At 30.4% G+C, this 24,309-nt stretch overlaps 1 protein-coding gene across 3 annotated transcripts in view; it reads right to left on the bottom strand.

Annotated features, from left to right (window-relative positions):
- TECRL (trans-2,3-enoyl-CoA reductase like) overlaps positions 1-24,309 on the bottom strand; it is a 122,576-nt gene that overhangs the window by 5,322 nt on the left and 92,945 nt on the right. Inside the window, exons 10-12 of one of the 3 annotated variants that reach the window (XR_006597037.1) lie at positions 22,512-22,597; positions 21,923-21,968; positions 15,666-21,066 (exon numbers count right to left, since the gene is read on the bottom strand). Coding sequence is in view for 2 of the 3 variants with exons in the window: in XM_045056288.1 (XP_044912223.1) it covers positions 20,939-21,066; positions 21,923-21,968; positions 22,512-22,597 (260 nt within the window). In the remaining variant the exon portion in view is untranslated. Of the gene's footprint in view, positions 1-15,665; positions 21,067-21,922; positions 21,969-22,511; positions 22,598-24,309 lie in introns of those variants that run through there. The other 2 variants (XM_045056288.1, XM_045056287.1) reach the window with 2 other exon arrangements.

The raw sequence follows: 24,309 nt of genomic DNA, 5'->3' as shown, positions 1-24,309 counted from the left end.
TTCAGAATTTTTATTTCTTTATGATTCAGCCTTGAAAAAATTGTGTTTTTAGAACTGTGTCCATTTTATCCAGATTATTCAATTTTTTTGCCTTACAATTTTTCATAGTACAAATTCTTGTATAAATCTTTCATTTCTATAGAATTGGTAGTAATGTCTCCACTTACATTTCTGATTTTAACAAGTTGAATCTCCCTATTTTGTAGTCAATCTAGTGAAAATTTTGTTAATTTTGTTGATCTTTTGAAGAACCAATTTTTGGTTTCATTGATTTTTGTATTTTTCTGTCCTCTATTTTACTTATTTCTGATCTTTAATATTTCCTTGTTTCTGCTAGCTTTGAGTTTGAGTTTCTCTTGTTCCTTAAGTTGTAAAGTTAGATTGTTGACATGAGATCTTTCTTGTTTTTTTAGATCTGTTTATAGCTTTAAATTTCCCCCTTAGCACTTTTGCTGCATACCGTAAGTTTGGTATATTGTGTTTTTGTTATCGTTTATCTAGCATTTTCTAATTTATCTTGTGATTTCCTTGACCCATTGATTATTTAAGAGTGCATTGTTTAATTTCCACAAATTTTTAAAATTTCCAGTTTTCCTTCTGCTATTGATTTCTAACTTCAGTCTATGTGATCAGAAAAGATTAAAAGATTTGATCTTTTAAAGTATTTAGAGACACAATTTGTGACCTAATGTATGCATATTCTGGTGTATGTCCCATGTGCACTTGAAAAGAATGTATTCTGTTGTTGGATAGTGTGGAGGAATCAGTGTCTGGAGTCTGGGACATTCCCCCAAATGGATGCCGAGTGGCCATCAGCTGCTTGCCCATATATTCTTCTTTCTCATTAGAAGAAAATATTGCCCTGTTCTCAGTACACAGTAAAATTCTTTTGTTGCTTAATAGTATGCATCGTATGGCATTTGGCCAGCCCCTGCAGTATATCTGCCCTTATGCTGGAGGGGAATAGGATCTTCACCTGTTTTAGAAGAAGGGTGCATGTAGTCCATCACCCTGAGTGGGCTATCAGACAGGCCTGGTGGCCATGGGAGACCTGCATATACTACAGACACTGATCTTTTATTTCTTCTCCTTTCTGTAAGTAAAGTGCTGTTCCAACTAGTGATATACATGGTGAGTCCTCTTGGCAGCTGCAATGCTGTAGAATATGCAGTGGACCAGTGTCTGTGAACTCCTACTTCTAATGGTTGACATTGTCATGATTTTCACATTTTCCACACAATGGGTATACTCACTTGGGATTGGTAGCTGGATCTTCTTCCCTGACAGATACAGTGTCCTATATGTGCTAATTCTAGTTAGTTTATTGTGTTATTTGGGTTCTTCATTTCCTTATCTTGTGTCTAGTTGTTCATTATTAAAAATGGGATATTGAAGTCTGTAACAATTGTGGAAATATCAATTTATTTCTTTAATTCTGTGAATTTTTGCTTCTTATTTGATTGTTTGTTGAGACATAAATGTTTATAATTGTTATATCTTCTTGACGTATGGGACTTTTTATTTATATGTCTTTTTTTCTCCTCTTACAAACTTTGTTTAAATTTAAAGTATATTTGTATTATATTAGTATAATCATACCTGCTCTCTTTTGGTTACTATTTGCATTGAATATCTTTTCCAACCTTCACTTTCAACTTATTTGCATCCTAAGATCTAAAGTGGCTCTCTTGTAGACAACATATAGCTAGCTCAGATTTCTTCTCTATTCTGCCAATAGCTGTCTTTTGGCTAGAAAGTTTAATCCAATTATATTAAAACTACTTACTGATAAGAGGAAAATTAGTTTTGTCATTTTTCTATTTATTTTCTAGATGTCTTATAGCTTATATTGTCCCTCATTTCCTTCATTACTGTCCGTTTTGTGTTAAGCTGGTATTTTATATTGAAAAGGTTTAAATTTCTTCTCATTTACTTTTGTGTATATTCTATAACTCTTCCTATCTGGGTTACCATGAGAATTATATTTAACATCCTAACATTATAACATTTATTTAAATTTATACCAGCTTAATTTCAATAACATAAAACCTGCTCATTTAAAGCTCTTTTCCCACTTTTTTTTCAGTTATTGATGTCACAAAATTACATCTTTGCACATTGTGTGTCTGAAATCATAAAGTTATGTTTTTTCATAAATTTATGTTTTTAATACATTAATCTCTTAAATTATTACAACATAAAATAAGTAGTCACAACCCACAGTTACAATAATACTAGCTTCTAGACTAATATTTTTGAAATGTATTAGTCTCTTAAATCATGAATAAAACCAAAACCTGTGTTATGAACTATCATTACAATAATGCTAGCTTTTATAATTGCCTGTGTATTACTTTTACCGAGATTTTAATTTCTTTATATCACTTTTAGTTACTGTTCAATGTCCTTTCATTACAACCTGCAAGAATACCTTTATAATTTCTTTCAGGACCAAACTCTAGCGATAACAAACTCTCTCAACTCTTCTTATCTAGGGATATCTTCATCTCTCCATCATTTTTGAAGGACACTTTTGCTAGCTATACAATTCTTGACAGTTTTTGTGTTTTTTGGTTTTTTGTTTGTTTCGTGCTTGTTTTTCCCCTTCAAATGTATCAGCCCACTGACTTCTGGCTTCCAAACTTGCTGATGAGAAATCTACTGATAATATTATTGAGGATCATCTTTTGTATAGGATGTCACCTCTCTCTTGCTGTTTTAAAGATTCTCTCTTTGTCTTTCCACTACTTGATTATTATGTGTTTGGGTATGAGTCTCTTTGAAATAATCCTACATGGAATTCATTGAGCTTCTTGGATGTTCATATTCAGGTCTTTTATAATGTTTTTTAAAGTTATATTAAGTGGTACTGCTTTTTCAGTTAGGTTTCTTTGTTGATACAGAAGAATAAATACATCTTCATTTATTTCTTTTCTTTAATTTTAAGTTTATTTATTTATTTTGAGAAAGAGAGAGTGAGAGAGAGCAAAAGTGCTAGTGCAGGGGGAAGAGAAGGAGAGAGAGAATACCAAGCAGGCTCTGGGCTCTCAATATAGAACCCTATGAGGCCCTCAACCTCCCAAACTGTGAGATCATGACCTGAGCCGAAACCAAGAATTGGATGTTTAACTGAGCCACCCACAGACCCCTTTTTTCATTTATTTCTTAACCCTATTCTCTTGATTTTTAAGTCTTCCTGTCCTTAAGAGAAACTATGTGATTCAATGGACTAAAGGGAGAACTAATTAGTTCTAATGTACATATATTTTATCAATAAAGCTGTGTCAATTCTATCTTGACATTTCCACCATCATTCTTGATAAAAAAAAAAAAAGCACTTCCATGCAATGAGTCAGAAAGACTCAACACACACACACACACACACACACACACACACACACACACAATGACCAAAGCTCCAAAAATGGAATATGTTATGTTAATCACCAATATAAGTAGAAATATATATATATATATATATATATATATATATATATATTCATCTAATTTCATCTAACCTTTCAATTCTGTATCATTAATTTCTGACACAAAATGTTGAATTAGCAATTATATTGAAGTTTAACTTTAATGCTGCCTTGCTTTTCCATTCAATATCACAAATATATACTACTATTTTGACATTTTAGCAACTGCCTAGTATATCCCCTGCCCATTAGTGTATTTAATACATCAAAGAACCCCATAAGGGACTGTTATCTTTTGTCTATTTTTTACTGCTGTATTTTTTTTCCTATGTTATAAATTATCTGTAAATTGTATATGTCAATAAGATATTTGAGTGCTCTGAGAAATAAAATTTTATTTCCATTTTTTGAAATATATGAAAAAGTATTGTTCTCTGTGTTTCTCAGGGACAAACTTCTTGTTATCATTCAAGAAGATAACAAAGAAGTATAATGTTTTATAATTTATTATTTGCAAATAACAATGTAGAAGCAATGTGATCATCCTCTATACTCGCACTAGAAGTATGAAAATTTTAAGATTTTTTTCTCACATATGTTTTTATAGTCCTCAATATAAAACTGCTTGCTTTGCTCTGCATTTCTCAGTAGCCTGTTGCACATGACCAGATTTAATGTTTTTTCATGAATCAAGTTCAGGTAGATGGAAGTGACCAGTTTGTCTCAATAATCACTGAATGGCAGTCCAATTGTCAGTCTTTTAAAACTGAAATTTTCCCTATGTAACAGTTGCTAAGAAAATATAATTCATCTGAATTATATACTATTGTAGAATAGAAACTCATTTCACATTAGCAACTCTAGATTCAGTATCCTTAATTGAAAAAAAAAAAGATAAAGAAAAAAAGAAAGACCTCTAAAACTGAATGCTTACTGATGTGTAATCTGTTGATTGAACCCCTGTAGTGTTCTTAAATTTTTGCTCATGACTACACATATAAGGATGATTAAGTCTTGATTCTTGCCTGCAAGAAGTACATAGAATATACTATCTATTAAGGCAAGAAGGTAAGTACTTATAATATGATGTATGGTGTATCAACTGATATAATAGAGTGTGTTTAAGTATAATAGAGAATAAGTATATAAGAAACAACCACAACTTGTGAGAAGAGGAGAGTATAGGAGAGCGTCAGGTTATGGAAAGTTTCATAGAGAAGTTATCAGATCAATTTATCTTCAAAGGTGATTTCATAGCTTTATGATTTTGTTCATTTGGGGATAAACACGTATACATGTGTGCATGTGTGCATATATATAAACACATTTAATTGTAATGATGAAGAAGGCTGGTAAAAGTAGGATTAAACAAACACCTTCAAGAGACATTTTGAATATTTAATTTGGATCCATATTGTTCTGTTTAGTTGACTCAAAGGCTGGTACTACTAGAAGACAGATCATTATTTTCACTTACATTTAAGTTAACCTTAAATTTATATGTTAATTGAGTTATAAATGCTTAATCATGACAAGTAATTATATATATATAATACTTATATATATATGTATATATACATATATGTATATATATATGTATGTATATATGTATGTATATATGTGTGTGTGTGTGTGTGTGTGTGTGTGTATATATATATATATATATATATATATATACACTTACCTCTGCTTAATCACAGATGTGGAGAATCTGCTGGCAGTAAGAAACAGCTATTTAAAACAAAATATAAAAAAAGCCAAAAGAGTAATGCGCCCCTTTATTCTTTTTTTTCTTAGTGAAACATTGTTGGATAGTAATGAGGTTACTTTATTAAGAGATTATATATATTCAAATGCTAAAAATGCACACACACACAAAAATAAACAGAAGATTCTCTGAACTCACAGAGGATACACTGGTGAGAAATATGTAAATGATCAAGTAAATGCAGGAGCCTAGAGTGAGTAGAAATGAGAACTTAGAGTCTAATCAAGATCTGTTGTCATGGAATGACATTGGACATTGGATTCTCAATATCCAGCACAGAAACAATCAGTTTAGTAGGATAGTCTGTAAAAATTTGGAAAGTGGCCAGCGACTGGCAAAGGTTAGAGGTATGTAAAAGAACTTTTCATTCGTAGAGTGAAAAGCCAAAGTAAAATTGCATAGTGGTACCAACATAGAATGTCATTTTCACTGAATATTTATCATTTGTCTGTTGTTGGTATTTATGAATTATGTAGTTTGGCGAGTTTTTGCAAATGAAAAATTCATGGTTACTGAGATTCCCCACCTCCTTGAAATTTTAAATACAATTTTTGAAGTGGTTTTGCATGACTATTAAATATTAATAGAAAAATATCTTAAAATCTTTATTGATTGTATGTGTTCTATTTTTATATACCCCATAATTAATTTCAGGTCCACTGGAACCAGCTTATTGGCCTATAATTTCTAAATTATTATCCTTATCATATTTAAAGTCTAAATTTAGTAAATGCTAAGTATAGTTTTAAAAGCTAATTTAGTATTTACTACTAATTTAAGCATAATTTTGTATGTATTAGATTTAGTATTCATATATAAATTTTTAAATAGTAATCCTTATGGAATGTAATATTTTACAGTAGCTTTATATCCAAACCACACCTTCATGAAGACTACAAGATAGCGGTAAAATTAATTTATTGAAGTAAATTGACGTGGCTGTGTCTTATAGAAGACACCAAGTTATACACAGGCAGATCAACCTAATTTTGACAGGTATTGAATAAGAACAAGTAAACTCTTACCTTGATTTCAGAAAAGTGTTTATACACTGACTTAGGTTCTTTGATTAGTTCTTACGATTTTAGTCTTTTAGCAGTAAGAAAATAATACTAAAATTATATATTTACATTTATTTGTGCATTTACTTATGTATTTAATTAGTTTGAATCTACCTAGTTCCAAATAATGTTCAGAACAAGATAATAACTCAAAGATGATACTAGATACATAATGCTGAATCATAAAAATATCAGTTGGGGTGTGAAAAGTCATCCTGAGTTAAAATTAAGTTGTTAATAACAACTTTTAACAAGTGACTTGAAATATATCAGAAAGTCACATGAAGCAATTATATTGGAAAAGTAACTGAAAGGTACATTCTTATATGTCACAATAATCCAGTTGAATAGGTTTTTATTATTATTCTTTTGTTACATATGAGAAATTTACCTCTACTTAGCTAATTTAATTTTGTCTTTAAATGTTTTGTCTTTATATACTTTCTTTTTAAGCCTATGCACTTTTATCTCTTCTCACAGAATTAAAGAATCTGTATTTGTAAATAACTACACCGGACTGTAGAGTAATTAATTTTCGAAGTTATTTGTTTCTGCTATTGGCAAACAAAGAAACAGAAGGTTAAAATTCACATTTGAGAACATAGAAAGCAAATCCTCTTAACTGAACACTTCTTGAGTAGCCATTCCATACAGTGTGCTAGAGTTTAGATAGACAGATGAAAATCCCATGGTTCCTGTTCTGAAAGATATTCTCTAATACCTGAGGGAAGTACTTTGATTAAGTTAACAATATATCTGAAATCATGATAATAAAACTGGTAAAGCCATCATTTATTTATTATAGACCAGAAACTGGGCTAATTACTTCGCTATGATTTAAACATTATTGTTCTTATTTTACTGAGACCTAAAAATCTTAGTCTTATCAAATATCACACATTTAATAAATATGAGAATACAATTTGAAGTCTTGTCTGCCTAACTCTATTTCCATGATTTTGACTACAAAAGTAAAATAGATATACATACACATGACATTAGGGGAAGAGAGAAGGAAAATATAAAACTTACTAGAGGAAAAAATTTTGGAAAAGAATTTCTGGAGATGATAAACTTTGAGTTAGGTCTTGGGTATTAGAAAGAATTAGGATGAGATCCAATTTATTACAAGTAGGTACAATGCATGAAGGAAAGCAGACATATTGGAAATATTATATTATGATCAAGGAAATGTAAGTGATTATTTTGGCTGAGTGGGAAATTGAAATGCTTATGGCCCGATAATAGAGAACCCTACATATCAAAGTAACCACCTTGCTGTTGAAAGTCTATGAGAATAAATCTTAAATGTTCTTACCATACACACATGAAAGTTATTATGTGAGGTGATGGATATATTAAATTTATGCTGATAATCACTTTAAAGTATATATGTGTACCAAATCACCACATGTATACCTAAATCTACACAATGTTATATTTCCATTATATCTCAATAAAGTTGGAAACAAAAACCAAAACCAAACCAAAACAAAATGAAGCTGACCAGCTTAATCTTAATTCTAGTATTGAGAGAGATCCTCTTAATGGATTTAAACAAGGGAGAGAGAAATCTATATAAGCATATGACATATGTCACTCTATCCATTTTGTTGAAAACATATATATTGACTAGGAGTAGTTTTAATAATGTCACAGAATATGAACATTAAGAACCACAAAATATAGAGAAAAGAGTAATTTATGACATACTTTTAAGAAATAACCTTCAAGATACATAGTTTGGAGCTCTAAATCAGTTAAACATAAATAGGACATACACCTATTATACACACAAGTACATACACACAAACTTAACTTCATATGCTGAAATTTTAGGTATTTTTAAAATTTTAATTAGAGTCCAAATAGAAGAAAAATTGTTCTTTGGAGCATATGGAGAATGTTTTAGAAAGTTCCTAGATCAGCAGAGAGAATGTTGCTATAATTAACAGCCACTGCATATGGACTGTGTGGCCTAGAGATCACTAAATGCCTGAATTCCCAAAAGAGCTCTAAAATGGTATCAAAAGCTAATGTTTAATTTTCAGTTGCAAACTATGTTGTACAATTTAGCATGGTTTGTGACTTATGTCCTAGATTCATTGGAATAAAATAATAACAAACTAAAATACTGTGAATATATTTCTTTATATTTTGGTAATCAAATTCTTATATATAATATACTCCTTCATAGTTTTGCCCTATCAAGTCTTTCTGAGATCTTAGGGATGGATTACGATTTTTAATCCTCTTTCCTGTAAGAATTGCAAATTTATCGATTCCTTCATTAAAAGTAAAAAACTAAACTCAGTCTCAAGCAGTTCACATATATAAATGACAAACTTCAAACTTAAACCTGCTGTGTTGTCAATGAAAAGAAAAACAGTCTTATCAATTTTATTTGGTTAAATTTCATTTTTTTACACTTGTTGATTTTATTCTGTACTTTGAAGTTCATATTGTTATTTAGGAAAGGGTTTTCTGTTTTGTTGTTATATCATTTGGAAAAGCCAATGCAAGTCGTTAGTGAATTTTCCTTTCTAAAAATCATTTCTTTATTCTATCTATACTTCAAAAATTCCTCCACCTCATCAGTTATTTCGTGCTAACCGAATTGTCCCATCACACTGTATACTTTTCTTCATAAACCCAAACAAGGATTTCATTTCAATGTTTATTTGTTTTTGAGAGACAGAGTGCTAGCCGGGGAGGGGCAGAGAGGGAGCGAGGTGGACACAGAATCCAAAGCAGGATCTAGGCTCTGCACTCAGCACAGAGCCCAATGTGGGCTCAAACGCAAAACCTTGTCAGACATTTAACTGACTGAGCCACCAAGGAGACCAAGGGTTTCATTTCAAATGACCTTTGTGTTCCCTTTCAATTCTATTGGGAAAATTAACAGAGATTAGCATTATAATTTTAGCCATACACCAAAAAATTAAAATGTTACCCTATTTTATCCCCATCATTGTATAAAGCATAAATTACTGTGATAGTGAATAGGTAAGGAAAGTGAGCCTCATAGATATTACCAAAATAGACCCATGTTTTAAAATGTTTAAATGTAGAACTTATAGAAGATGGTTTTGCAGATGTTTGGGTTCATCACAAGAGCAATTGAAGTTCCTACTAAAATTTGAGGGTTTTTTTCAGTAATACATACAAATTTCACATATGCAAATAAGTCAATGTTAATAGCTTATGATATATATCAATAATGCATTGTGCATTTTTAAATATGCAAAGGACTGAAATTCATGAAAGTCTAGTAAGCTTATATAAAATGTGCACATATTGCAACATTCATATTTTTTGAGTGTACAGGAATTTACCAAATTCGACCATATGCTGTGTAACAAAGTCTCATCAACTTTCAAAAATAAAAGAAATCTCAAATTCTGAGAGACTACAAGTTTACTCTTAAATAATCCATGAGTCAAATCAGAAAAACATAAATTGCAATGTATTCTTACTAAAATGTAAAATAGTAAATGAGTGATATATCAAAACTTTGGAGATACATCAAAAGCTGTGGTTAGTGGAACATTTGTTATAAAATTTAAAATGTTAAAAACATTTGAACTCCATTCTGAGGAAGTTAGAAAAAAGAACGGGAAAAAAACCCTAAAGAATAAGAAGAAAAAAATGTGATCATTACAATAGATGAAAAAAACCATTTGAGAAAACTCAATACTCCATCTTGTAGGTGCCAAGGGCAGGCAGTCCCAAGATGAGCCACTTTGGCAAGAACACTAGTTTGAGTTAGAAGCAATCAAAACTCAGCAGTTTCAGGAAAAACTCTATACCTCCCCCTTAATTACCTGCTTGTTACCAGGAAGAGAGCTATTGACAGAAATTGCTCCTTACTAAGAAACTTATCTACATAATAGGGCAACTTTGGTTTCCAAACATCTCTTCTCATCTCCTGCTAATGATCTTTCTCTCCTTTGTATCCTCAGATCCCCTACCCCTTTCCAGAGCTCAGGAAGTCTTGTTGCCTGTCTTTGGAATTTCCATGTCTGTGTGGATTCCTCATATGTTTGCTGTTAAATTTTATTTTCTCCTGTTAATCTGTTTCATATCAATTTGATTCTTAGCTCAGCTAGAAGGACATTGAACTGTAGAGGAAATTTTTCTTCTTTGACAATTATAAACATTTAACAAACTAAATATAGAAGGAATACTCCATAATTTGATAAGGAACACCTACAAAAACCTAAAGGAAACCTAATAATCAGTGATAAAACATTGATGTTTCTCTGATGTAAAAATGCAAATTATCTCTCATTATTTCATACACTACTGTACTGAGAATGTATATACACACATATGTACATGTATGTAATTATTAGAGAAAAATAAAAAATATTTGCACATTATACAGTTACATTGCTGAAAAATCCAAATTTTCTTCAGAAAACTATTAGAAATAATGCGGCAAATTTTTGAAGGTAATAATTTTTTTAAACCTGACATGTAGAAGATTAAAAAGTTATAATTTAAAATAGTGATAAAAATATCTGTTAATAAATCTAATGAAATATGTAAATATCTCTACATGGAAATGATTTTATTGATAGAAAGTAAAGACTGAATAAATTGAGAGATTGTGAATTGTAAAACCCAATATTGCAAAGATCAATTTTCCTTCAGTTAATCTATAAATTCAATATAATTCCTATTTGAATCCCAAGAGAGTTTTTAATTTACAAAGTGGCTCTAAAATTCAAATAAAAATGTAATGGCCCAAATATAAACAAAACAGTGTTTAAGAAGATGAAGAAATGTGAAGAGGTAGGACAAATGCCACCAGGAAATGTCATTAAATAATGCCAAGGTAAAATCAGTGCAAGGTTAAACCCAAACCCAAACAAAAACAGCCTAAGCCTGACTAATGGGATATATTTGTAAACCCCTAACATAGACTTAACATAAACACTCAATTTATAAAACTGAAAGGTGATGGCAAATTTTTTCTTTATAAACAGTTTTAGGACCCTGACTATCTATACAATATAAATGGATTTTGACCTCTATCTTACCCTGAACACAAAAGCATCAGTTCCAGAGCATAGTGAGCATAAGTGACCTTGGATGAGGGAAAGAGCATTTAAAAAGACACAAAAGGCAATAACTATACAAGAAAAATGATTAGACTATATTAATGTTAACATTACTATTAAAATATGCATTGAAGGACTAGAAAAGCAACTCACAGAACAAGAGAACATATTTGTTAGGTTCATAGATCCATAGAGAAGTAAATGAAGGAGACAATGGTGAAGGAACCCAACAACTTAATCCCTGAAGATTTTCTATATATCAATAAGAAAGAAAATTCAACAATCTTTTGGGTAAAAGACAAATAGCAGTTTACAAAACAGGACACCCATTTGACTATTAAACATATGAAAAGTGCTTAACTTCTTTAGCCATGAGAAAAATGCAAATTAAATGTATAGTGATATATCAGTATATACCCGACCAAATGAAAAATGGAAAACACCGCGTGTTGGAAGAACGGACTTTGTGACAGTATTTACTAAAACTGAAAAATAAACCTACCCATGACACAGCAAGTCAGCTGTGAGGTACATACTTAATAGGCCTATATATGTTTATCCAAAAAAGTACTAATACGTTCATAACTACACTATTTGTGATAATCTAAAGTCAGAATTTACCTAAATGCCCATGAAAATTAAAACCGATAAAAAATACCAAAAAGGATGAAGGTATCACACACATTAAGTAGAAGAAAAATATACAAAAATACATGTAACAATATTTATTAAACTTGTATGATTGAGTAAAGAAAAACAGACACAGGAGTGAATCACAAAACTTGCAAAATTAATTTGTGCTATTAGAAGTCACACGAGTTTTAGAGAGGTTAGTGATAACAAAGTTGCATGAGGAGGGGGTTGGGTTGGGGACTTGGAAAGCTGCTGGTAACATTCTGTTTCTGATAATCTATATATGCTTAGTTTGAAAAATTCATTATACTTAGAATAATGTATCATTTTGGGTATACATATATATATGTATGTGTGTGTATATATGTGTGTGTATATATATACATATATATATAAAGATAATTTCAATATAAACTAAAAATCTTTAAAAGAGTTCATATTGTAAAATAAAGAATGTATGCAGAAACTTAGTCACTTGAAAAGTTGAATATGTGATAAGTTGATTAGTGATTATTTGAACACATAGAGTATAAGGAAATATATTTGGAAATGACACTAGAGAAAAAAATGGAGGAACCAGCTTATAAAGAATCTGGTTTGTTTAATAAATTATTTACTTTATAATTTATAGTGAAATAAACCATACTTGTACATGGAAAACAATCTGGAAAGCATAGAACAATAGAAAGAAAAAAGTTTTAATCTTCCTAATCCAAAACAATTGTGAATATGTTAATACATTTTTTGTGGTATTTTTGTTTTTATATTATTACTTAATATTTAAGTTGGATCTTATCATCTTTAGCAGTTTTATTTATTTATTTATTTATTTATTTATTTATTTATTATTTATTTTACTTTAGTGATGTAAAATGCCCACAGGTTTACATAAAGTATCCATTTGTACATTCTATTTTACTTATTTAAGTTTTCATTTGAGAGTTTAATTATGCCAATTAAAATTCATAGAATATATATTTTACTTTTTTTTTAAATTTTTTTAACTTTTAAAATCCATTTTTGAGAGAAAGAGAGAGACAGAGCATGAATGAGGGAGGACCAGAGAGAGAGGGAGACACAGAATCCAAGGCAGGCTCCAGGCTCTGAACTATCAGCACAGATCCCGATGCGGGGCTTGAACCCACAAACTGTGAGATCATGACCTGAGCCAATGTCGGATGCTTAACCAACTGAGCCACCCAGGTGCCCCTAGAACACATATTTTGAAGCTGTATAGTACTCCATGATTTAGAGTGGATTGATTTGATAGATCCACTTGTTAGATGCATCCACAGATGCATTGTGCAGCCTCATAGGCTTTGATAAAGTTTTCCATATTCTAACTAAGGATGTCATTCAGGGATATGCTTGGCAAATGCAAGAATGTCAAAGGGCATGGGAAGCTCTTGCTCTTTATGTGTGTACACACACACAAGGAGATTAGACTTATTGACACTGTAATGGTTTGGGTTTGTTTATTCAGGCCAATAAGATTCGAAATCTAGACCCACCATGCCTTCACCCCAACTCTTTCCTGGAATCTAGAATGTTCTATAGACATTCTCTGTAACACAAAAGCAAGACCCAGAGCATCCTGTAGCAGCTAAGCATTTCTCCCTTTGGATATTACCGGATTCTTCTAAATGTTCTCCTGTGTCATCTCTTTATCCACACATTTTTTTTTCACATAAGAAACAGAATGAGCTATTTTTAAAAGTATATCAGATCACCGGGACACCTGTGTGGTCCAGTCGATTAAGCGACCAACTCAGGTCATGATCTCATAGTTTGTGGGATCGAGCCCCACCTTGGGCTCTGTGCTGACAGCAGGGAGCCTGCTAGGGATTCTCTCTCTCCCTCTCTGAATAAATAAATAAATAAATAAATAAATAAATAAATAAATAAATAAAAACTTTAAAAAAGTATATCAGATCACATTATATTTATTTATTGCCTTGCATATTTTTTTCTTTCAGTTGGAATAAAATCTTAATATTATCCTCTTGGAAATTACCTTGATGGAATTTCTTTATGTGTCTCCTTTAATACATACATCCTTATATTCTATAGCAGAATTGAATTTTCTACAATAATATACCAAGTAGTATAAGATTTAGACTGGGCCATACATGAAATGTATATTCACTATTTCTGTATCACTATTTAAAGCAGCCTTTAAAATAAATGTTTTTTAATTATTATCATTATGCAAAAGCTGCATAAATGCCTTTAATTGTGCTTATAAAGTAACATTTGCTGTAATCACCTTTAAAATCCAGGATATTTCTCCAAACTCAATGTGCATGACTCTTTCTCCAAGTACACTCCATCTATACTGGATGGCTTACTGATCTTCAAGCATAACAAGTTTTTCCTGTCCCCATACCTTATACATGTCAATTCCATTTGTGTAAAATATTCTTTCTTCAGTCCTTCACCTATCTAAATACTCTGAGTGTCTGCTAAAAGGTCATCCCCTTACAGAGTAAATTCTTGATCACACCATCTTCCTCATTTTACCCCTCATATTATTACTTAACTTTGTCATAGCACATAATTCATTTCCTTACATCATTGATCATAGTCTAAAATTAGTTTGTCACTCATTTATTTAATTGTTATATTCTAATTTTTTTTTAAATTTTTTTTTTCAACGTTTTTTTTTATTTTTGGGACAGAGAGAGACAGAGCATGAATGGGGGAGGGGCAGAGAGAGAGGGAGACACAGAATCGGAAGCAGGCTCCAGGCTCCGAGCCATCAGCCCAGAGCCTGATGCGGGGCTCGAACTCACAGACCGTGAGATCATGACCTGGCTGAAGTCGGACGCTTAACCGACTGCGCCACCCAGGCGCCCCATGTTATATTCTAATTTTATACCTCAAATACAAAGCTCCAAGAAAGAAGAAATCATGTTTAATTCATTTAGGAAAATTCAGACCTGCTTTTTGGATACCTCATACTAATAAATACATTTAACAAATTAGTAGAAATTATGCTATATAAAAAGTAAACATCGATCATATAATTCAAACATGGATTTTATGATATATAGTTTTTGAAAACAATAAGAATTGACAATTATTTGAATCATCAACAATTTTCTATAAGAATATTAGGAAAGGATATTCTAGGTTATTTACCTCTAATGTCTTATTTTATGGATAGGAAAACTCATATTTAAACAGGTAAACAGGGGTGTCTGGGGAGCTCAGTCACTTAAGCATCTGACTCCTGATTTTGTCTCAAATCATTATCTCATGATTATAAGATCAAACCCCATGCCTGGCTCTGTGCTGGGCATGGAGCCTGATTGGGATTTTCTCTCTCTCTCCCTCTCTTTCTGCCCCTCCTCTGCTCATTCATTCTCTCTCTCTCTCTCTCTCTCTTTCTCTCTCTCTCTCTCTCTCTTTCTCTCTCTCTCTCTCTCTCTCTCTCTCTCTCTCTCTCTCTCTCTTTCTCTCTCTCTCTCTCTCAATATGAATAAACATTAAAAAATTATACAGCAAAAGAATGACTCATTTTTTAAAAAAAGAAATAAGTAAACAAACTTCAGCTAGTGTCAGATTTTCACAATAATAAATCCTAAATTATTTTTTATTTCTATAAACTTCTTAAAGTATCAGTACTTGGATTTAAAAAGTCCTATTGGGATTATATATATTATTGTATTCTGTATTGAAAATTAGCAACTAGGTCAAGTGTAATGATTACCTCTACTTGGAGATTCTGTCTGGAAATATGAGAGAGCTTTCAGAAAATGCACCATCTGGTGAATGGATAGTAAGTAGGACATCACTAGTAGAGGAAGAATGAATTGTTAAGTGAGAATTTATTATAGAAATAGCATTGATTTCCAGCCCAGTAGAATGACGAGATACATAGGAAATTATGCTTTGTAATTGTTTTGAAAATTTCTTATATTTGTTGTAAATAATAAAATTTTCCAGGTAGCAGTCTTATGGGACTTCATTTCCCAAACAAATTATATGAAAATAGGTCTTCTATATGTCTTCTCAATGAAATCAATCTGGGATGGTTATAGATTCATTTTTTAAAGTATTTCGGAGCATTTGTTCTCACATATTTTAAGCACCATTATCAAACTAAAGTTAAAAACAAAATCCCATTTTAGCAGTGAACTTCTGCCTTTGGAAATGCCTTTATGTGTTTCCTCAACCAAACCTCCTCTGAAGAAAGGCTAATTATAGGCTTCAATATGCACCTGGGTGAAAATTAACTTTTAAGCAGCCTTTAAAATAAATGGTTTTTAATTATTATCATTATGCAAAAGCTGCATAAATGCCTTTAATTGTGCTTATAAAGTAACATTTGCTGTAATCACCTTTAATATCCAAGAGCAATATAAAGGTTTTCTTTTTTATTAAAATAAAAATATAAAGATCCCTTACTACTGATTCACAGGTCATTGTATTTCATCTTATGAGAACAAATATTTTAACTGAAATATATCAGCTGCTAAAACTTAACATGTTCTGAATGCCAGTTACTTAAAATTGAACTTAAAATATCTTTAAAATGCATTTAGTTACTGAAGATTAAATGTCAGTATACAAGATATTCAACTACAACATTGAATTTTAATATTTGACTATTCTTAGACATTAGACTTAACATTTCTATAGAAAAGATAAAACATGCATATTTAAAAAAATAAGAATATGCTTAATTTACTTAAAAATTATTTGACACAACATAGTCTTTCTCTTAAGAAATATTGTTTAAAATTTCTGTGTGTATGTGTGTGTGTGTGTGTGTGTGTGTGTGTGTGTGTGTTTGCGTGTGTGTACGAGTCAGAGAATAACTTTGTTTACACAAAACTTGCTAAAAGAAAAAATGAACTACAGGTCTATTTTTATTCAAAATTAGCCAAAACATTTTTTAAAAACACATGCAAACAAACCAGAAACACCTTTAAAATAGCAGCTTGAGGTAGACATGATGAGGAGTGGGGAATAGAGGCATGCTGTGATAATATGGAGTAGCATAGCAGCTGATTTAAATTTTGTTGTTTTTCCTCTGATTATTTTCTTTCTCTAGCTACTTTTTATAAGAAATGTGTGAGAGATAAAGATGTGGTATTTGCAAAATTTTATTTGGGATCAGAGAAAGTATTATTCCAGAATTATTTAAAAAAAGCAGCTATTAGAGGAATTATTAGATTAAGTGAAGTCTAATTTTTTAAAGTATTATATGTAATCACAAATCCAGTATCAGTCTGAAAACTCTGATGTTAATTTATTTACTTTCATAAGATTAATTACATTCATAAATTTAAATATATTATTGGCTACCATTCTTAAACACTCCAAATGGAAGGTGCAAAGCTATAGTTTGGTAGGGATCATAATAATCATTTTATTAAATGATCTGGACAATAGAAGCTGAAATCCGTGATTATATTTTTGAACCCCTGCTTAAGTTTATTTCCAGCCTTTGTTTTGAATGAGGCCTTTATTAATGAAGATATAGTAAGTTCTATTTTTGATGGAGGGACACGTTACATGAGACTCATTGCCCAATCTGGTCTAGTCTACTTTGCATAGATTCATTCTCCTAAAGACCCTGTAAACTGATTTATATCTAGATGTGTCAGAGGAGTTATAAAATACCAAATAAACCAATAAATAACCCAATCTATAAAGATATCATTGGACACAAATTTATAGATCTATGTATTTCTCAGAAAAAAAGATTTATAACCCTCATGATATATTTTAGGTTCAGACTTTAGGGGTGTTTGCTTTGTTTTTAGAAATGGTATGTTCTGCAAAAATGATAGAAATGGAAAGAATATGCATTTTAAGATATTGTAATAGAGAAGTGGCCTGAGAGAAGACAGATCATGTCAATCAGGTTCCCAGTTCCAAAATTTGAACATGAATTTACAGCTTGAGGTAATGTCCATTCCTTTATATCCAAACAGCGCAGTAAATAAAAGAATAAAACATAAGGATAATATTTTTAGTATGTTTATTTTAATTAATTTCAATTAATTCTACTAAATATTTTTAATGAATTGTTATGTCCTAAATATGTAAACTATATAAAAAGCAGAACTACATATTCCCATTTTTTCCTCTTATGATTGCCCACAGCTGACATTTATTTTTTTAACAAATTCATCAATAAGTGGATTATGAAAAGTTGGTTGTGAAGTGGCAACATCTTAGAATTATTTCCCAATTGATATAACTACTGATAGCATTAAATGTGTCCATTTCCCAAACTACAAAACTCCTTGACCAAACTCACATCACTTATATGAAGATATCATGTATATACATACCTCATTCAAATCAGAAATAGGGCCTCTTTTGTCTTTTTTTTATGAAAGCAGGGAATGTATAAGTTTTTTATATTCCCAGAATCTTCACCTTGACAAAAAAAAATCGCTATTGTTGAAAATACACAAGAATTTCAGAATTTGATGATGTAAGTGTATTTTACTTATAAGGTGAGAATTTTGACACTCAGGGAGACTATGGTATAAAGAAACATATTTGGGACAGCATATTATATAAACAAATTATTTTGTTTAATGTCTAATTATTTTTTAGATTGTTAAATCAGAAAGTAGAGGACATTTGGAGAAATTATACATTACTTTGGAATAGCCATGAAAATATAACTTAGAATGCTATTTTTATGTTGTTTTTATTAATCATGAAGGGTTGGTAGGCAATTCTATATTGCTCTGTCAGTTATCAAAGAAGAAATTTTACATGTTTTTACATGATTTTACGTGTTTCCATTTGCCAAATATAGAAATAAAAGCTAAGACATATTGTACCTGCAGAAATTTTTTTATTTTCAAAAGTTTTTCTCCAATTAAACTTAGCTGCTTGAACATCTCATTTGTGCAGTATCCTATTTGCTGAGGCATCATATCTGCTCACCTTTGAGAAGACTTTAGGAACAACAGTGTGACTGCTGAGCTACTGATCCACTTAGAACAATTATTATTCTTGTCCACTAAGGACAAATCCTATGGCCTGCTTTGAAATCCTAGGGTAATAAAAATGGAAGTATTTTGTTTTGTTTTAAGTTTTTTTTTTTTAATTTTAATTCCAGATAGTTAACATACAGTGTTATATTAGTTTCAGGTGTACAATATAATAATTCAACAGTTCCATACATTACCCTGTGCTCATCATGACAAGTGCACCTCTTAGTCCCCATCATCTACTTAGCCTATCCCATTCCATAACCATCAGATTGTTCTCTATAATTAGGAGTCTCTTTCTCTCTCTCTCTATGTCTCTCCCCCCCCCATTCTTAAAGCCCCAATAGGATTGAAATCATATGGTATGTCTTTCTCTGACTGACTTATTTCACTTAGCATAATACCCTTATCTCCATCCATGTCATTGCAAATTGGATGATTTCACTCTTTGCTATGGCTGAAGAGTATTCCATTGTATGTATATACCACATCTTTATTCAGCAATCAATGGACATTTGGGTTGTTTCATATCTTGGTTATTGTAAATAATGCTGCGGAAACAAAAGAGTATACGTATCCCTTTGAATTAGTGTTCTTATATTCTTTGGGTAAATGCCTAGTAGTGCAATTATTGGTCAAAGATCTTCTAATCCTATAAGAATATGCAAAGTTCCTGAGCTGGCATCAGTCTGAATCCAGTTAAGAAAACATAAACTACTCTTTGTCTTTCAACAAAGGGATGATTATCACAGGTGGTTGATAACATAGATGCATTCAGTGTATGTGGTTAATTCATAGTACCTACTGTTAATACTTTCAAATGAGTCCATGATATTTTGCTGAATAGGTATTAGGTAATTAAAGCTATGCGTCTTCCTCTGAGATATTTTATCACTATATATTTAGGGAAGATAACAGAGCTTTTCAAAGGGGTGCTTTTGTTATTTCTTGAATAATTTGCTACATATATTAATGATAAACACCCACAGAAGGTATATATACCTACATTTACCAAGAACATTTTACAAATATGTATATAATCTAAGAACTTTAATTAGAATATTTTGATTATGTAAAACTTAGAACGCTGCAGAAATTAACCAATCTAAAAAATCCCAGTTTAAAAATAAGGAAACTCAGAATTTCTTTAAAATGTTTAACTAATGTGTACTTGATTTTTATAACATCAGTCATCTCTTTGTCAAAATATATATGCATAGTCACATACATACTTACATATATGCAAACAAAGTTTGAGAGGACATAGGAATTTAAATATGTAAAAATAAAGCAAAAAATATTTCCACTCTTAATTAAAAAAAATTTCCAATGTTGTCATCACATATAGCCCATTTGAAGTATACATAATTCAATATATATTTACATATAAATATAATTTATATGTAAATATAAATATATATTTTGATACAAAGTATATATTCAAATGATTTAGTAAATAATGTCTAGAAGATATTTTTAATTATAGTTTCAGAATGCCAACATACAATGTATGTATGAATAAATAAATATGATTCATGAGAAATTATGTTTCACTTTTAATATTGGCAGAATTTTCACTAGAAATTGAAATACTACTGTGACATATTATACTTTTCAATAACATGCTAAACAATAAAGAAAATAATAAATTACCATCAAAATGTGTAAAATTCAGGTGATTTAAAATCACAAATTTTTAGTTTATAATTCAGATATTTTAATTGTCTTAAGCAGATAGTATTATGAAACATTTAATGAAATAAAAAAATCTTGTTCAAAGACCAATCCCTTGAAAATATTTGGATGTATCTTTTATTAGTCGTATCTACAGTTTCTACTTTTTATTTGCCTCAAGTTTATTACTCTAAAGTTAGCTAGAATCTACCATTTAATATTTTTATTCAATAAAAGTACTGTTTGTTTTGAATTTCTGTTACATAATATTCAACTATTGACCAAGTTTGATTTAGTGAATTTATATACTATTTTTATATATATGAGATAAGATAAGTTATTTTTACTATAGTATGAATGGAATCATGGCTGATTTTCTATGCATATAAGAATTGAATTTCTTCAAATAAATCTTATGCTTCTTTTGTGCCCACAAAGACATCTGGATACTCATCAGAAGTGTAAAAATCCCAACTAGAAGAAAAAAGAAATAATTATCCTTTCTTATTTTTATGATCAATATACCCAGTTATACTGGGAAAAAAACTATCTTATGTAGCTCTTAAAATATTTCTCAAATGTTGCATACTTCTATATCAATTTTCTTTACTCATATTAATTGCTTAGCATAATATATGTTCATCCATATTTATTGCATAGTTGAAGAAACATAGAAAGTATATAGCAGAGTTCAAAACAATCCACATTTTTTATATCCCACTGCCATAAAGTATTTCCAAATAAGGAATTGTTATCTCTTTGAATTGTTCAATAATAGTTTTCTATATGCAGATAATATATGTCTACACACATGCATATGGCAAACCACAAAAATTATGATTTAAAAATTTTGTATAGTGAAATAAATAATGTGTGAAATGGATGTAATCCATATACTTTCCAATACATGAAGTTCAATGCAATTTAACTCTCTTATGTGTGTTAAAATGCCCAGCATTTGAGATTACACACTCATGCTCCCAGCCTTCCATTCAGAGACATTCATGAACACTTGAAGGACATAATACATACATATGCCTATATTCATCATAAAAGAGATTTTCAAGTGAAGTGCATTATTAACACAACTTCTTATGAGTAAATCCTTTTTGCTTAATTAATTTTTGGGGGCTACATTAAGCCATAAGACCTAGAGATTTTTGTTCCAATATATTTTAATGCTGCTAAAAATATCCAAAATAAAGATAAAAATGAAAGCAAAAAAATCCTTTTGCAAAAATGCAAAACTTTAGCACTACAGAAACTTGTTCTCAGAAATCACTTATCCTAAAAGAGCATTTACTTAAATGTCAAATAACCAAGGTCTTACCTGGCAGTGTTTGTGTCATGACAGTGAAACTAATCCATGATCCAATCTGTTATATTAAAGCATAAATTAATAAATACTATGATTAATCTAGGAATTTTTCATTTGTGGTTTTAAATAGGTAATGTGAAGCTTAAAACACGATAGAAAAACTACTGGTAGAAATACATTTTCCCCAAATAAAGATTTTGTTGTTAATTAGGATAATCATAAAGAATCCCATAAACAGCATCATATTCATAAAATAAGAAATGAAAGACATTATTCCAAAAACTTTGATAAAAAACAGAATCCTGAAACATCTCAAGACATTTTATATGAAAATTATAAAATTTTGTTTAAAAATATATATATGGAAAGATATTCATTTTCTGCAGGGAAAATTGTAGTGTACGTAAATGTTCCAATTTCCCATGCCTATAACTCGAATTGAATCCATATCATAATTTATATCTTTGTCTATCCCTATATATACAGATAAATCCTCTGTATAATTATATATGTTAAACTTTAATACTTGTAAATATAGAAACACATGCATTTAGTTTCTCATAGAATAAAGTTTAATTATTTACATACATAAATAGCATACCTCATAGGTGTAATTAGGACATGAAACCAGAAAAAACATCCATGTGAAGGGGTTATAATTTGGACTTGGAAAACAGGCATTAACTCCTTTTGGAAAGAATAAAATATCAATGATGGTACATACGGCAATTTAATCATATATGTATTATATAATTCTAAATTCCCTAAAACAACTTACACCACATAAAATGTTATCAATTATTTATAGAACCAACTTCCCAAATTACTCAGAAGAGTCCCAGTTTCAAATGCTATGGCCTTTTGACTCAAACAATATACCTGTAATTTTCTATGTCTACAGCTATGTTGCCATACATTTATACAATATACCATGATAATCAGTTCTTTAAAATTTAATACAAAAATGTTATTTTGCGTAACATAATAGTTGCAGCTGAATTACATACTACAATTAGTAAATATGCTTTAATAATTGCATGCCTCTTCTCTTTTAGTGTCAAAGAAGATATTTTTGGTTGAGATTGTTTAATACTTCAAACCTCCCTTTCTATTTAATTAGTGAAAATCCAAAAGGAATTTTTAAAGGATGTCATTTATATCAGAAAAGTGTGAAAAATCTCTCATAAGAGGATTACAATGAATATCAGCATAGTTAATATTCAGAAATACCACATAAATTATTTCTGCTCAGCAATCAGGGTTGTTATTTACAATTTTCATTATATTTAGCATATTGTCACTTGATTTTTGTGATTCTTTGCCTTTTAATTTTGTTCAAGAAATATTTTAGATAGCATATTAAAATGATTTCAAGTTGAACTTTGAGCTGTGACATTTATAAAAGTAAATATGAATTATAAAATTACTGTTTATTCTCCATAACAAGTTTAATTGGATAACACATCAACTAATCTCTTTTAGTTATAATTCTAAAGTCATAATGAAATGCCAGTATGTTGTTTTCAGAGTTGTATCTATTGTTAAAATATCAACCAAAAATATATTAGGTACTGTACAGATTTCACGTACTGCTCATTTCAAGATAAAGATAAATACATATGCCATTTAATATCATATTCTCTTGATAACATTCATGTAAATGTCTTTGTGTAATGCCCATATATTCATCAAAAGAAAAATAATTGAGGGAGCACCTGGGTGGCTCAGTCTATTAAGCCCTGGACTCTTGCTTGCAGCTCACATCGTGATCTCACAAACCTGTGAGATGGAGCCCAGCATCAGGCTCTAGCGCTGACAATGCAAAGCCTGCTAGGGATTCTTTTTTTCCCTTGCTCTGTGCCCCCACCCTGCTCATGCACGTGTGTGAGTGCTCTCTCTTTCTCTTTATCACAATAACTGAATAAACTTAAAAAAAAAAAAAGGGAATTCCCAAACTCAAAATAGATATGGCCAAAGCAGGAAGAAAAAAAGAAAAGATGAGAGTTGATTGAACTCAAGAAAGAAATTGTAGAAAAAGAAAAAAAAATCATCTCAGTAATATAGACATTTCAATTTTCTTAAGAGTAGAATGTTCACTAGAATAGGGGATATTAAGTAGATGAACAAAACCAGCCAAAACAAGCAAACAAGAAGGAAAAAAATAGAAAGTGATAGATATATAAGATATAAAATATAATACATATACAATTTACCCCCTGACCCAGTCCACAAAGCAACAAAACAAATTTTAAATTAACAAAACTTTCTGGTACTAAAAAAAGGGACATGAATCAGTGTCCTGGAAAATTACATCATGTATCTGGGAAAACTGACCTGAAATGATCAACTCTGAGACACACCTCACAAAATTAATAGATGTAGTGATAAGGAAAAATTCT

The sequence above is a fragment of the Felis catus genome, chromosome B1 (genome assembly GCF_018350175.1).
Source record: "Felis catus isolate Fca126 chromosome B1, F.catus_Fca126_mat1.0, whole genome shotgun sequence".
In the NCBI taxonomy this organism is placed as follows: domain Eukaryota; kingdom Metazoa; phylum Chordata; class Mammalia; order Carnivora; family Felidae; genus Felis; species Felis catus.
The sequence above is the reverse complement of the archived record's forward strand: the minus strand, read 5'-3'. Positions and strand labels throughout refer to the sequence as shown.